The sequence below is a fragment of the Anopheles nili genome, chromosome 2 (assembly GCF_943737925.1).
Source record: "Anopheles nili chromosome 2, idAnoNiliSN_F5_01, whole genome shotgun sequence".
Lineage (NCBI taxonomy): Eukaryota > Metazoa > Arthropoda > Insecta > Diptera > Culicidae > Anopheles > Anopheles nili.
The window spans coordinates 28587012-28603205 of record NC_071291.1 but is presented as its reverse complement, the minus strand read 5'-3'; the positions used below and the strand labels follow the sequence as shown (position 1 = coordinate 28603205).

Below are 16194 nucleotides of genomic sequence, written 5' to 3'. Positions count from 1 at the left end.
ATGACACGGTTGTTTTTAAAAAATATACGTCTTAACTGCAGGTCTGTTAAAACGTTTGATTTTTTCTTAGTTTGTAATTCGAAGCGCTTTTTGTTAGGTAAATAATAAACTACAATAATCACCGGAGTTAACCTCAAAAAGATCTTCAAAATACCACTAATAGGACTAAAAAATGATACCATTGGAAATTGCATCCTCGTTTGGTTCCTCACATATCAGGAATATAAACAAAAACCAAATACTGTCAGTTGCTGTCAGACTGCATCGTAAGTTCACCAAAGGCTTTCAGCTTTTGCTGCATGGAACGATAATGTAACAGCTTCAGTTAGAATGCAGAAAAATGCATTCCAAAGATTCAAGTTACAAAAGTGCATTTTCTAGTCCTACACAGATGTTGCAGCTAATATGAATTTAAATATTAATGTTTATTTTAAGCATCTACTTTGAAATTTTCTAATCTTCAAATTATTCTTTCGTTGATAACGTTCGCATACATTTAATGCAAAGTGCGTTTTGCAACATTAGCTTTGGAAGTTGGTATTATCGCAGCTTAAATATTGCTACAATATGGTTGCCTATTCGTACTGATATCAGGCATTATTGAAAAAAAAAGTCTTGAGATCCAAAAAAATACTTACCTCAGATGCATCGGCATCGATGTAACTAAAACGCATAAGAAATGGAAATTCAACACCCGCAAGAACATCTGCCATGTTCATTACCACTATATTGTAGTACTTTATTGGTTTGACTTTTGTTTTGCAATTGTTTTGTCCATCGCATAATATTTATAATAATTGTTTTAATACTCTTTATGTTACTCTGAGCTGGAGCGTCAGCGGATGCTTATTTACAGAAAACTTCTACTACACGTACTGACACAAGAATTTTAGAAGTACAGATGTACATAAATACATTCATGTCCCACAATTGCTGCGCGTGAATTGATGCAACGATAGTTGGCGATATACAGCCGTCCGGAGAAAACAGACAATTTGCTCTTTTCGACGTATATCGCATGTTTCAGAAGTAAGCCGATTCTATGCTCTTGCTAGTCGTTGTTTCTGTGTGCAACCGGTATGACCGGAAGCAACCTGATTTGTCAGTTCCTGTCCTTGTATCGTTCGTTCCTCGTCCATGTTGAAATTGATCTTGTTCCATTCATGTTTAAATCACTCATTGACATTGATAGTTTTGAAGTTACGTTACCTTATTGCAAAGGTTCACCGATGAAGATTAAAATTATTTGGCGCCACGAGACACTCCATTCCAATAGCAACTCAACATCTTGTGCGTGATTTCATGCAGTAGCGGGCGTGCAGCCATGCTAAATGCATGAAATGGCATACCCCATCCGCGCATATTGTTGTAAACTTTTTCAACCAGAAAGTTTTACTCGCATCAGTCCTTGCTTACATCGTAATCTGTACATAAATATACGTATGCATGCTTTCCGCTGCTAGTTTGTCCATTACGCCACACAGCTGCCTGATATATCTGTGTAGGGAAGGTATACGGTTTCGTGGCGTTTGATCCTTCCCGAGGCAGGTCCAAGGGAAGCAAACGCCGGAACGAGAAACCGTCGTATGCAAATGGCCATCGAGAAATGGCAAAGGTATTGAGGGGAAATAGGTGAGTTATACTCGGTTCGTGGCAGACGTTACTTGGAAGCTAGAAGAAAGAAAGCTGCCACCGATGCGATTATTTTGGTAATTACTGTCTATTTTCTGTGCACGATACTAGTCTGGAAAAGGATGTGAGCTTTTCTTTTATTCGTATGCCTATGAGCTTTGCATGCTGTTCCATAATGGGTGGGTTTTCATTCCTGCATGCTGTTTTATATTAACTTTCTTTAGAATCTTCGGGACTTTGACGTGTTGAAATGTAAGTAAATCAATTTAAAATGGCTTTACTTTATTGATTGATGACATCGTAAGTATAGTATAGGGTGCTTCTCTTTCGTACAGTTTTCCATTCAATTTAACCTTTTCTCCCGCGCTGTTTGTATCTCACCCAGCGTGTAATGTCGCGCTCAATGATGAAAGTGTTATTAGCTGGAACGTGCATATGCTGTTTTCTATGCTTGTTTCTAGTTTTTCATTATTTCAAACAGCTACATTACCCGTGGCGATTGTACAGCGGAAAACGAAGAAATTCCGCCGGACTCGGTGTTTTTTTTGCGGCGGGTCAGTTACGCGGCGGTGCTGGAGCAAGCGGGAGCGGGGGCATTCATTTCCAATCACACTCGCAGGATCGTTTTCCCAGATTGTTATTTCTTCATTCACCTGTCGTTTCGCACGCGGCCCACGCTGCGGTATACAACCGGGCACCGGAACCGGATGTTTCAGGATGCGGGAACTGATTAGCGCTTACCCAGGCCGAAGTTGTACCGGTTCGGAAGCCGCTTGTTGAAATCCTCCGCGTCGAAGTAGCGCTTACCGAGCCCAAAATCGTACATGCGTCTCTTTCCCAGTCCGAAGTGGTACCGGTACGCGGCTGTTATTTCCATCGCGGAAAAACAAAGGAAAACGACAAATCGAAACTTTATTTTATGCTTAATTTCGTTTCAGGCTTAGTTACGAACGGGATGATTCAATTTCTATTATATTTTACATAATCCATTCACATAGGCCAGCTTCAATTGCATCCCAATGAGCTTTCTTTACATCAGGCTTTTTTTAAGCGTTTCTTTACATTTTTCTTGTGCACAAAACAAGGCAGAAAAACTTCTTTGCGAACGTTCGTGTCGTTTGTATAAATCATTGAGATTTATTAGAAGAATTGAGATTTATTTTTGCAGAAAGGCAATAACTCCTATGATGGTTTAGTTAAAGTTTCACATGAAACTACGTTCATCTGAAGTAGGTTTCTGCCATGTTTATACGCAAAGTAGAATATGCATCGTGGGTTTCATCGATCAGAATCTAATTGGAACATTCGGAACTTACCACCGGCGCCATTACCAGAAGCGGTCCGCTTAGCAGCTTCCTTATCCTTCTCGGCATCGTAGTCGAACTGGCCATCCTTTGTGATCAGGTTGGTGTAGTCGTTATCGTTCCACCCGAGCTGGTTACCCATCAGCCCATCGTACTCGTAGTCACTGCCACCGAGCGGACTGTTCTCCCGAGCGCACAAGAACACCATGGGAAAATGTGATCAGTACCGGACTCAGCTATCCTCGAACCTTCCGCCCGAGAGGCATACACTCACCTGCCGCGTTTGCCGAGGCCAAAGTTGTAGTGAGGCAACCGTTTCGCTCCGGGCACGTCCTCTATGATGTAACGCCGTTTGCCTAACCCGAAGTTGTACTTCGGAGACCGCACGGCCAGCATGTGCTGAAACTGGGACGTCGAAATTTCGCCCTGTCCCGAGACGCGGTCCCGTCCAAGCTCATCCATGTCGAGGTCGTTGCTGCTGCCAGCAGATGAACCACCTCCGGAAGCCGGTAAAGACCAGCCGACCGAGAGGCAGAGTGATAGCATCATGTACGCGACCAGCGCCAGGAACCAGGTGTAGCTACGCATCCTTGCGGGCTTTTCGGACGGTTAACGGTGCAATCGAGCGGGAACTAGCTGTGAGGAAGAATCGAACATACAACGATGTGTTAATCAACGAGGGGTCGTTCAGATTGATAAACTGAATCTGCAGATGTCTAAATTGATGGGCATTGAGATGAAGTGGGAATTCTTTTTCACATGAGGCCCGTTTAAATACTTAAGGAATCGCTTGGGAAAGCAAGTTTGTTTTTGATTTTTATGGTGTTCTACACATTTTTATTCAACAAATGTACCAAGTCTCTGGTTCGTTTTTTATCAACTCTCTATCTCAGTAGCAGTGCTTAATCTCTCAAATCACGAGAGAAAACGAAATCCGATTGATGGTCCCGTGTCATCATCCAAAGCCGGTGTTTGCTTGGTTGTATCATTCGCTATCGCTAGCGGCCGTAAATTTCCACGATAAAGTTGTAACCGTGGCCACGTTGTGATTTCAGGTGCACCGTTGTGTAGTTGAAACCAATTCCACCGGCGTACAAGCTGGCATAGCCGCCATTACCGTTGATATACTGGTCGGTCACGCTGATGGCGGAAATGTTCCGACCCTGCTGGCCCTACGGTTGGAAGAGAGTAGGAGGTCAAATGTGTTCAAAGTCCTGCCTACTGTCTCGCTTTCTACTCATTTTCATTCACCTTCAGCGGGTACACGAGATCTATAGACTTAACCTGCAGGATCGTTCCAGATCGTACGGCGATCGTGCGGTTAAGGAGCACGTCTCGAGGATCCCGAGCTCCCCAGAAATAGTTGTGGCTTTGGCTTGCAACCAGGCACACGAACAACAGCACAGCGGCAACAACGGCGAGTCCTTTCATTTTGACACTACGCGAAATCTTATTAAAAAAAAAGAACCGTTCACTGACGAGATGAGCGACTGAAGATGCTGCTTTGCTTTCGTTTTGGTCACCGTTTGTTGGGTCAATCGGAGGCAATTAGAATATTTATAATGCAACAATCTCGGTTCACCTAACGGTAGGTGGTATCATTATCTTATCAGTGGCGGATGCGGGCACGATTCAATAACACACTTACATCTTTGCTAGTCATTCTTTTTTTTGTTGTTGTTTTCAAACAGAAAGAGAGAGCCCTCGTGTCTTTTGGATACATCGTACGGTATCAAGGGCAAGGCAGCGCACATGTTATGGGTTGGTGGTGAGGCACGAAAGGTTATGTATAAAAAAACGAGAGTTTAGAGTTCTTTCCCATAGACAGCTTCCTGGCTCGATCTGATTAGACTAGATGGTGACATTGGGCTTTATCTATTTCCGGCCAGTAGAAGGATGACTCACTGGCCACGCGAATGACCAGATGATTTGATTGCTTGTTTTAATTGCGATAAGCGTTATATCCATGACGACTGCTACGAGTACTATTTTTACTTCTCTTAGCAACAACGGATACCGTAGAAGACAAAGAACAAAGAACATTCAAATGCATCAACCAAATTAAGAGATTTAAATTTTATTTTATCAGAGCGGCATAACAATAAGAAAATCGATTCAACGTGAAAACCGAAAATATTTCATTAATCTCTCGACAGGTGTTACATCGCGTAAAAAAAAGTTGCAGTTACTTTGAAACAATAAATACAAGTAAAAAGTATACGATTGAAAAAAAATTTAAACGTAATCTGTAGTACAGGATGGAAGAAATAAAAGCAAAGTTGGAAGAACAACGATGTTTTTACGACAAAAAAAGCAACTTTATATGACACATATTTATGGTGTAAAACCTGTACCGGCCAGTATAATCAATGCTAAGATTATTTATCGTATTTTTTGTACGACTCCACCTCTCTTATCGATTAACCGCACCCGCTATCAAGGGGAAACTTATTCAAGCTCGTGTCCGGTTGTTTTTTTTATCCAAGTTCATCAGTGGCTTACTTTTATTTACCACAGTTGCATAATCCTTTCAATATTACTCCCAATCTCGGACACGCTTGAGCTGGTGTCTCTGTGTGCTTTCTTTTGTGCTGTTTGTTTTACTTCTGCGCTTAAGTTATTTCCGTGCCCACTCCGGCTGAAAGCATTTTTTTGTGTTACAAATTCCGAAAGTAGCACCCACTTTCTGGATGCTACGAGCCATTACACAGTAGGTGGAAGATTACGTTGTGCTCATTATGAAAATTAAACGAAACGGATGGAATCGAAAATTATAATGTTGTAATGAAAAATGTTCATTGGAAGCCGAACTGCCCAAATTTAACGAATTCAGGCGTATTTTGTATGGCGTATGGACAAGGAATGAATTACTAATTGTTTTAAAACAAGTCATTTGAATTAATTTAGTATAAATCTATTTTTCATAATCTGGAGAATCATAGTTCTTGAGTACACAAATCATCTCTTACTTTTAAAAGACGACGGATTATCCTCAAAGTTTTTCAACGCTAGCCTATGTGCCATTCGATATGGCAATAGTTTATTTCTGGGAGCAAATAAACATCATTAAGAACTATTTATCGTGTCGTAAAATTGATAAGAAGTTCAGTTAATCCCTGGTACAGGCTGCTAGGTATGCTTGCCATATTTGTACAGAAGTTGTATATAAGTAACGTCAGTAGCGGTGTATTGATGATTAAAGATCGTTTAAAAAGAAAACATCTATTTTTGCACATCAATACTTTATCCTACTTTCCAGAGCTCAGACGCCAATATCCGAAAATTTAAAAATACCTGAAAAGCTTTTACAATAATGAAACAAAATTATCCGTCTTATCTTTCTTGAGTAGCGATTATCCTCATCACCAGTCAACTGAATTTCGCTTTGGAAAATTATGTTACCACAACAAAGTAGTAATTCCAGAGCAAATTTAAACGTTGGAGGATGCGGGAATTAACGGTTTGCTTAAATGAGTGACATTTTATATTTAAGAAAGACCTGGAAATAGCTGCGTCTTCCTATGTTGAAATAATGCTTTCATAATATTACTTAAGCATTTTGATCCATAAGCATGAACTCTTCAACTTACATTAATATCAAATGGACAATACTACATTTAGCTAGAAGCGTGCAGTGAACAGAAATGCCCTGCCGGCATGAGTACAATGGATCTCGACCAGTCTGTGACCAATTGATATGCGGAGCCAGACGTAGTGGCGCGTTCATTTTAGCAGTCCTTTTTCCTAACACCCAGTGCGATCTGCTAGAGCTTAATGAAATAATGAAAGAAAAAGGCACACTGAAACATATCGAGAGTTAATATTTCAAACAGTCACGATGGGGAAAAAAATACAAAGTATTACTTTTCTTTTGTAACGCAATGTATTGTGCCGCTCTGTCCTAATGTTGTGCCTAACAAAGGGCTCCGTTTTTTTTGTTCGGAGTGGCAATAGCGCTTCATGAAAAACAAAACTTGTAAAAAGTCACTAAACTTAACTGTGCGACTAATTGACGCGCCGTTTTTCCGGCCACGCCATGTTGTTCCGAACATTGCAGTGTTTGTCACTACAGTTGAACGGTAGGATAGTAAATGATGCGGATGGAACGATTATTTGTGCTCAACCCTGCTGTTGACACGAAGCGAAAGAAAACGCCACGGCACAATATATCAGGTTGCTGAAACTTTTCCTAGGTTCGAATGAACTGTGGGTTTCGCGTTGGTAAACACATTTATCTTAAATATTGTAGGTTTAGTTTTGTTTAAATAACGCAAAACGGATCGTGACTATGGTGAGTAGTAGTCGAGACAAAACGCGATAATTAGACGCATTGTTTTGTGGCCTAAACGGCACCCTTACATTAGTATGGCTTTCGATTGTGCACCGCAGAGAATGACCTCCATAATTTGCTTCCTACGCAAATGTGGCCAACACGGGACCTCAACTCGGGCGGTACAAATCGAAAATACGGTCTCCATCGCCTCCGGGGCTGTGTCGTAAGCGTCATCAAGACTAACGAAGTCTTCCGTAAACGATTCATAATAACGTCTCACGACATTAGCGCTGAACGAGACGTTTCCCGCGAAGCCCGCTAAATAATTGTTAATTAATTGCACTCATTGTGCGTCTCATCGTGCCACCGGAACAACCCTATTTCCGAGGGGCTACTTCGCGTGGCAGGTAATTTGAATTTATTAACAAAACTGGATGACAAAGAAGAAGAGCGCGCGCGAGAGAGAGAGAGAGAGAGAGATAGAAAGCGTGAGGAAATCCATGGCAAACTAGATACGCAGGGACAATCGAGACGCACGTTATTTTCCAACGCGTCAAAGGTTCAGTGGTAGTGCAACGAAAATATTGGCCGATGCCTAACGTGTGCCATTCAAATGTTTTGTTTGGTGCCGCTGTTATTGAAGCGGAAAATGAAACCGTGCTGGTGTGAATACGAACCATCGCAGCACGTTCACCCCAAGCGTCGTGGGGCGTGATCGGAAAAGCCAAATACGCCCGAAGCGTCAAATCGCCAACAACAATAGCTATTATCTGGCATTATTTATCATTCCGCATATAATCCTGGCATATCCTAGCACAGCGAGACCACCGCCGAAGGATGTGGAGGTAACGTAGTGGTAGTGTTATTGTTGGCTTTTTTGTCCATCCCGCCAATGGCAGCGGGTGCGTGACTATGGCCTGATTAGACGTGCTTATGCAGCTCGCGAGGCCACCACCGGGACTGATGGAGGCGCCTGGTGGTTGACGTGTGCAAATTCAAGAAACCACCGCGCAAACACACCACATTTGGCTACTTACGGTGCGGTATTGCACTGAAATTGGCTTGGCTGTATGGGCTTTATGGTGCACATTAAAGAAACACCGACTTAAACCGCTGATGTTGCCGCGTCGTGATCGTCCCAAAGAGGATTAACTCTGCTCTTCAGATGAAATCTCCATTTACTGGTTTGAGGTCTGGTTTTATGAATGAAGTGGCGTAACTACTGTATGATTATAAGTATGAATTTCCTGGCAAATCGTTTCGATGCAATCTTCCCGTTGTCCAAAACCGGCAGAATATTTTGCCCCGAAAATTCAATAATACAACATCCATTTCATGGAACCGTCGATCTCAAATTTCCTTTGTCTTGACAAGGATTGGATTATCTTGAGAGCAAAATAGGCTTATGAATTGATGCTGCAATTTTCGCGCTCTTTTGTTTTATTCATTTATTCCCATCGAGAATGTATTATGCACGCTTTGCTATCAGAAAATCAATCAGCGAAGATTATCATCTTTCCAAAACCTCCGCAGTGTCGCTCTCGTGTGGCATCGCTTTCGATATTGGCCCACATGGAAACGCTAAAACAGCTACATAATGAAGTAATCGTTTCATTATTATGCCCGCACGACGATCACATTCGTGGCAGCGTAACGGTTCATCATAGGCAAGGGATAAATTTCATTTTTCGCCATCGTCTCTCGATTATTGCCGAATAGCGTGCTGCGCCAAGGGAGGAAGAAAATTCAGCTGCACTTCGAGAAAAGCGAGTATGGGCAGAGAAAAATTAATAAATCCTCTAGCACAAGGGCAGCGTGAAATCAATTTACTTCGGGTTACGGAACGCACAGCACCATAAGCTGCTCAATTTACTTCGAGCATCGGGTGCTAGCGTTCTTTGCGTTCATTTTCTCGCTAGTGGTCCACACGGTTCGAGTGAGTCGTTAAAAATTACAACCCTCCAGCAACCCACCGCCATCGAATATCGAAACCCATATGACCTCAAGTGAGCGGTACTGGAGCTAATTTTATCGTTCGTGGAAACTCATACGCCACGGTGTCCTCCGGGCGTCACCATTTTATTTTTATGAACGGCCCCGGTCAGTGGGCGGCTAATGGTAGGTCTTATGGTGGTAAAAGCGTTTTTCAGTTTCTTTAAACAAACGCGAGGCCCGCTCGTTTGCTAGGAGCTTAAGGGAAAACTGTTCGCACGTTTCCACCCAGGCATGAGACTCATCAAATCTAACGAACGCAGTGATGAAGCTCGGCTCTCGGACGCAATCAGGGCCGTTAATTGTCTAACCAGTAGCTTACTCGGCTTACATGGTTTTGTACGCCATCGAGCTTAGCAGCAAATTGTGACAAACCGTCCGGAGAAGTGAGAGTCAATTTTCGTCATTAAGCTTTCACACACTGTTTTCAAACACTCTAAACACACTTCATTCGTGTGGTTCCTTCCTTGTTGGCACTGAAACAATTAAAAACCCCTGTAAGAATAGTTCACTCCGGGTGGTTTGTGCCACTCGTGTGTCGTGTGATTTTTGAACACACTTTAATGGTCCATTTCAGGCGACATCTTTTCAACGTGCGTAGGTGTCTTTTTCGATCGGGGATTAACATAACGATTATGATGGTTTCCGGGACGATGCGCAGAAGCTTCCACCGCCTGATGGGCCACCTGTCCCCGGTGTGTACGAACATTGGCCCCGCAAGGTACGAAGAGGACGAACCCGAGGTCCAATAATAATATTGTCACGTGAGACGGTGACATTTCTACGAACGGCGAACGGCTCCGAAACAAAAATGCTGATATCAACTTTTTGGCATGTCGGCATGCCGTGTGCCTTGCGACGCGGTTTTCCACTCGCGGGAAGTTTATTTGCAATGCTTCCGCTTGAGTCAATATTGTCGTTCAGTGAGCTCGGAGTAAGGATGTTGGCGCCTCACTCGTCGCACATCTGCCATACCGTCGTCTATGATGGGTTGCTCTTTTTTATTAGCCTGTCCTCACACCATCACATCCTTGGTGGCTCATTACGATGGGATGGTCGGGAGGCGAACGAAACGGCACTTTTCAGTTCGTCCCTATCGTTTCTGACGCGCATACGCACGCTGACGTCGAGGCGTATGTGGAGCATTGGTATTGCTCTTTTTTTGTCAGGTTATCATTGCGATCGCTCGTCAAACAGCAACAAAATAGGGGGAAAGGTAGGGAAATGGAAGCCCTCGCCACCCATAAAAATCCTGCCACCCATGTGGTTTCGAGCCCGAGCGCAGGTGGAGGGATGCCACAATCCGAATCGAAACGAAACACATCGCTGGGAGTGGTAAAAAATCACGTCCATCCGATTTGGGCAGGCATTTTCGGGCTGGTGGACCGGTGGGCAGCGTATCCCGTGTATGCCGTGGTGGGCTTACGTCGGTTTGGAAGGATGATATGCTGGTGGATTTGGTCCTGATTGCATTCTTTGCATAATTGCGATTGCAAGAAGCACATAAATATCGCGCCAGACATGGTTGGGTCTGGGGAGGAGAATGGCCGTAGCCGCGGTAAAACGCGATAAAAAACCAGAGAACCAAAACCGACCGGTTATTGCTGATTGAGTTACATATTACATTTTTGGCGTGGCCAATTGAACGCAATCATCACAAGCGTTTAAACGCATGGGGTCAAATGCTGCGATTAACGGCATGTTTCGATGGAAGTGCGATTGAACATGCGATTTAAACTGGTTGGACATATTTTACAGATAATTAGATATATTTATTATTGTATCTTAAAAAAAACTGTACCAAGAAATTGATAGAATCTAACAAATGAACCTCAGATAATATGTTAAACATACAAATATGTGCATAAAATAAAAGGACCCCTAGTTGATGAATCTAACAATTGTGGAATAAAATTTCATGATGTTATGAAATGTCGTAAATCTGGTTTCATTTGCAAATGGAACATTGTAAAACGATAGGTATGTAAAAGAGTTCAGTTTGAACATAGAACGAAAAAGAAATGTATTTACGTTTAAATATCATCGCAGCTTACATTGCTACAAAGGAGTTCATGTCCGCTAAAAAGATGGCATAAATTGTTATGCTCCACACCGAAGAAAGTGTTTCCCGCTAGTGCTTTCACGTTGGCAAGCACACATCTGCCACATCCGCCGAAAAGTTTACCACCCAACGCACGAGTAAACATCACCCAAACCCGCCACCGTCATTTTGCATAACATCGGTGCGATGACACTGCCGGCATGCCAGCGCGAGCATAACGACAAACAACGCTTTCACCATGCACCAGAAAGGATGCGACCACACTTCAAAGGCACACCGGTGATGTAATGCAATTGTCACGCCATCGTCAAGCGATCGATCGTAGCGGTAAGCGTGATAACAACGCACCAAAAGCGAAACACTAGAACAAACACCCCCGTGAAGGGCGTGAAGTTGCCTCCGGTGCCTGTCGTCACCGGAAGCGAATGTGATTATTCCTACATCCTGTGCTGGGTTTTTTCTTTGTGTTAATGTTGTTCCCGTTGTTGCTGTGCTGTTTTGCTTCCTTCCACTGGGTGGTTTTGTTTTCAATCCAAGCCGAAGCGGGCTTGAGGTGCTTCAAAAAGACCCTCCCAAGCCTAGTGAGATAGGGAAGCTGTTAATGCGACTGGCATCCTGCGGCATCCCGTCAAACGGCGAATGCTAACGATGTAGCGCGACAGGCTGCCCAAGGGCCTGTCGGTCAAATTATGCCAAGTAATAAGGGATAATGAATTTCGACAGCACATCCTCACTGTGGCACATCTGTAACGGTCGACGCGAACGCAAGGACCAACGGAGCACGACGTCACGCTGCATCCGGTGCGGTTCTTTGGGTGACTTTCCGGTTCCTCCTTGCGGCGGTTGCTAACGGCAAACGTCTTCACATCTTGATTTGCGACGATTCATCGCAACGATGCGAGAGCGACTGATGGTGAAGCTCGAAACCTCAACCGTGACGTGGTGAACTGCGGTCCAGGTCCAGCTAAGTGGCCCGCGTTGATAGTCACCGACGATCAATTAGGTGTGGCACGTAAAGGGCAATCAACCTCTCATCAAACGGTTCTGGTGTAGCTTCTGCGTCTGAAACGAACCGGTCGCTCGACGAGTGCCGGTATGATTTATGCGCCATCATTCCGTTCGAGCTCACGCAAGAGGACACTTGGTACCGGCGTTGTCGAGTTCACCGTGCACCTTCATTAAGTAACGAGGGCAACTGGCTGTCGCTTAACTGCGCGTGAAAACGAGGCCAAAGCTATAAATCGAACAAACGGACGGAAGTTTTATGAAGCTCTCGGTGAATTGGTCATCGACAAAAGGAGGTGACCGATTAGCTGCAGAACGATTGCACCACGACACCGTTGGACACTTGTGCGTCCTGTCTAGCTGCAGTCAAAGCTGTGTGTCTTTTCTCTTTACTTCCTCGCAAAATGACGAACGTTGTGGCAAACGTGCCGATGAAACCTCGAATCTCGGAACTCGGTGTGGATGGAGAGCAGCAAAAAAAAAGGGACAATCCTTTGGGTGATACCAGGGTTTTTTTTGTGTCGTGTTTCATTTTTTAATTTCCTTCTTTTCCACGGGATAAAAGAAAGACGGGAAATGCTTACCGATTGGCGGGAAATTAAGTGCACCTTACGGATTGCAGGTTTTATCGAGGCACGAACGACGTCATTCGAGCGCGGTGAAGGAAATGAGATGGTTAAATGTTATCTTTTATGGTTCGTGGTGAAAAAAAAACGCTACAATCTTTGCTAGGTGTGCGCGGTGCGTTGTTCTGTTAGTTTTCACTTCTTTCGAGAAAGCATATAATCAATGCTTGGAATGCTTTCGCAGGGGCGCATGAAAATACGAAATTGCAATCTATAGGTTGAACGGTGACGGATTCAAAAACCAGTGTGAGTAGGTTTTTTTTCTTTTGCAAAAGAACAAGAGACTCAGAAAAAAAAAACAAGTTTTGCTTTCCGGACCTTCAACGACACAATCACCGCTTCGGCTCCTTCGGGACGATTCCAGCAATGCAAATAGGAATGCAGATTGTAATTAGCATTCACACCCAGGACAAACAATGAACGCCACCGCCAGCAGGTCCCGCAAATGTGAATGCCAAACTCAACAGCGCCGCAATCACGCTCTCACCGCGTTGGGAAAGTGAGCAAATAAGCAAAAAGGAAAACGTGGCTGGGAAAACACAATAGCACAATCGTCCACAATGGCGCGATGTTTTCCTTGCTCACTTGGCAATCGCATTCCACCGTCAGGTCTTTAACAGGGCTCCACTGGTTGGAAGGAATCACAAACCGATCAACAGGTTCCTTGCAGTTGCTTCGTCCGTTCTGCTTCGCGAATGTGAATTGTGTGAAGCCGCGCCATTGTCGATGTTGCAACTGTCAGCAAGGTCAGCGTAGTTTGTCGCCAGCATTTCTTGCTTCAGATGCACCCGACCAGCCGGCATGTGACAGATTTAATTGAATTTCTCACCAACGCGGGCCGTGTATCGTTTTCGCCATTTCCCGGCACGCCGCCATTGCAGCGAGTTTATTTACGCCGTGCGGAAATTCGAAAGCGATAATCCTCCCGACCGTACCGACGTACAATGGGACATTTTTGCTCTCCCCAACCATTTCCATCGCGAACTATATTCCTGTCGCGTTTTTCTTTTCTCGAGACCTTTCACGACATCCTGTTTGGTTGCGGAAGGGACGTATCGGGGTCATCATCGTTGGGTTCCATTCGAGATGAAATCGAGACAAGCGAAAGAGAACTCAACAACAACTGCCGCATTGGTAAACCACCACCAGCTGGCAACGCACTCGAATGGGGACGCGATATTTATTGCATTCTGGCGCAGTGCATGAGAATGCCTTGGGCAAAGGGGACAGATTCCAACGGAAAAAAAGCGATACTCTTGCTCGTATACACACACACACACTCACGCAATCGGCATACGGCGGCTTTGAGTATCGGTCGTGGGAACGATTGTAGCAATTTGTAAGCATTTGCCACTTTCTTTCGCACCATTCGGAAGGGAAATCAGTACCGCATATCAGGCCTTCTGGTACGCAAGAACGTTGCAATCGCGATGCTAGATATGGCCGCCGTCACTGAGCTGTTTGAGATCTTTGGTGGCGCGTCTTGTGTGCATCCGCGTGGAAAGGCGTGTTGCTGTTGTGGCGATTTCCCGATGCCTCGTTGGCAGTTTTGCCCCGGAGTGAAAGCACGCTCTGAGGGCTTCTTCTGGCTGTCCCAGTGCAGAAACCAACGATACTTTCGATCGAAGGAAACGACGGCTCGGCGTTCATTCGTGCATATCCGAGGAATGACTTTAGCTACTTTCGATGGGTCGCTTGCAGCCTGTTGTGCGTTGGTGACTTTCTCAGTGATGTGAGAAGGTATTAATAATGAAAAAAAAATTCCTTTTAGACGACTGCCAGTTCAAATCGATGTGACCATTGCGATTGAGCGGGTGGGCACAAAGGCATAAAGATTATGGAGAAAACAACAAATTTAGGTCACATCTGGCACGCAAATATTGCTCACTCAAATTAGCATTTATTTGATGTGACATTTGACATGCTGTCGAACAATTCAAAGTCTCATCGAAGCAATCAATTTATTGCGTTGCGCAATGTTGCGCAAGGCAAACGATAAAAAAGTATGTATTTTACTCGGAAAATCATGTTGGCTCTTTGAATCCGGACACAGTCAACCCGTGTTTGGGTGAACTTGCCAAACATACCATGCACAACGGTGCACATGATTTCCGCTTCTTTAAAACTCCGAAAATGTTAGAGAAACATTTCTGTTGATCCCAAAGCAAACCAATGCCCATAAAACCGCATGAAATAAGCTAAAGCCATTTCGAATTGATTGTACATTTTTACGGCCATCTGGTGGCTTTTTGGTTCTGAAATCTGATATTTTCGCAGAGCCACAGTTACGGTGCTATCTAGCTTGTATGGTTCTGCCGTGTTCGACGGCGTCTAGGTCCACCATTCTCGACCAGATTAAAGCCATGCTTTCCTCCGTGTGCAGGTTGGTCATTTTACTACCTACAACCCAGGCACCCAGGGCGGATAAACAACACCAAAACGGAAACAGTGTCACCATAAACAGCAGCACAAGCGCGCCTTTGGGACGGTGCACTCCAAGCTGCTTGTTTCAGATTGTCTGCTTCACTTTCCACCGATGGTTGAATGGGAGTCCTTTAAGAATTCCACGCACTCCACATTGCACCCCGAGGGCCGATTAGCTGGACACTAACCAGCGCAAACGAGCGAACCTCTCGAACGCCTCGCACAAGTACAGTTTACAAACAGAAGAAGTCCACTATGGTCTGCTGCAGAATAACGGGAGAGCATCGCATCCCTACGAAAGGTTTCCCCGCGAAAATGACGTGATTAATAGGAAGCTGATCGACAACTCGCTAGGAGTGGCTGTCGCATTGAGGTTGCGGTTGGAAGTAAGCCACTCTTGGATCAACTGAAGCTCACCCAGCGGCGTGTCTGAACGTGCACAAAGAATATGCAGCAGGACGATGTCCCCGTGGGTATGGAGCGATTTTCAAACGAAACTTTTTCAATTACGAACGCGCACGGAGACCGCGTATGTGCGCAAAACTGTTTCACTTCAGTGTGCTTTAGTAGGCATCCAGCGTCTTGCCGATGCTTGTAAAATGCGCTACAACGTCTTTCTTGTTATGGTTCCCGTTTTGGTGGAAGAAAACGAAACCCATGACCACGCTAATCTGCTCCCTTCAAAACGGCTGGCAGATAAGATGGTCGACCGAATGGACCGATGGAGTCGTGGAAGCTACGTGATCAAATTGTGGATTCCGCAATATTTTTGTTGCGTCTCTTCCTCGGCGTGGGTGGGTAGCATCTTTTTGTTTTCATTTCCCACTTTGCTCAAGTGTGAGCGAAAATTTGTGAACCGCGTGCCTGTTGAAGCGA

At 44.5% G+C, this 16194-nt stretch overlaps 2 protein-coding genes across 2 annotated transcripts; both read right to left on the bottom strand.

The window, feature by feature from the left end:
• Positions 1–2362: 2362 nt before the first annotated feature.
• Positions 2363–3524, bottom strand: LOC128720260 (helicostatins). Its single transcript, XM_053813920.1, has 3 exons — positions 3211–3524; positions 2949–3115; positions 2363–2496 (listed from the first exon to the last, which is right to left on the bottom strand). The coding sequence occupies exons 1-3, from the start codon at positions 3522–3524 to the stop codon at positions 2363–2365; spliced, it is 615 nt and encodes a 204-aa protein (XP_053669895.1).
• A 229-nt stretch (positions 3525–3753) lies between these two features.
• Positions 3754–4449, bottom strand: LOC128730484 (probable salivary secreted peptide). The gene is made up of 2 exons (XM_053823534.1): positions 4188–4449; positions 3754–4108 (listed from the first exon to the last, which is right to left on the bottom strand). Exons 1-2 carry the CDS (start codon positions 4365–4367, stop codon positions 3935–3937), a joined length of 354 nt encoding a protein of 117 aa, XP_053679509.1. The 5' UTR covers positions 4368–4449; the 3' UTR covers positions 3754–3934.
• Positions 4450–16194: the final 11745 nt, after the last annotated feature.

Coding starts and splice junctions, on each gene's coding strand:
- LOC128730484 (XM_053823534.1), bottom strand. CDS start 4,367: ATGAAAGGACTCGCCGTTGTTGCCGCTGTGCTGTTGTTCGTGTGCCTG. Junction 4,109..4,187: donor ATCTCGTGTACCCGCTGAAG/GTGAATGAAAAT, acceptor TTCCAACCGTAG/GGCCAGCAGGGTCGGAACAT.
- LOC128720260 (XM_053813920.1), bottom strand. CDS start 3,524: ATGCGTAGCTACACCTGGTTCCTGGCGCTGGTCGCGTACATGATGCTA. Junction 3,116..3,210: donor GGCCTCGGCAAACGCGGCAG/GTGAGTGTATGC, acceptor TCGGGAGAACAG/TCCGCTCGGTGGCAGTGACT. Junction 2,497..2,948: donor TTCTGGTAATGGCGCCGGTG/GTAAGTTCCGAA, acceptor TGGAAATAACAG/CCGCGTACCGGTACCACTTC.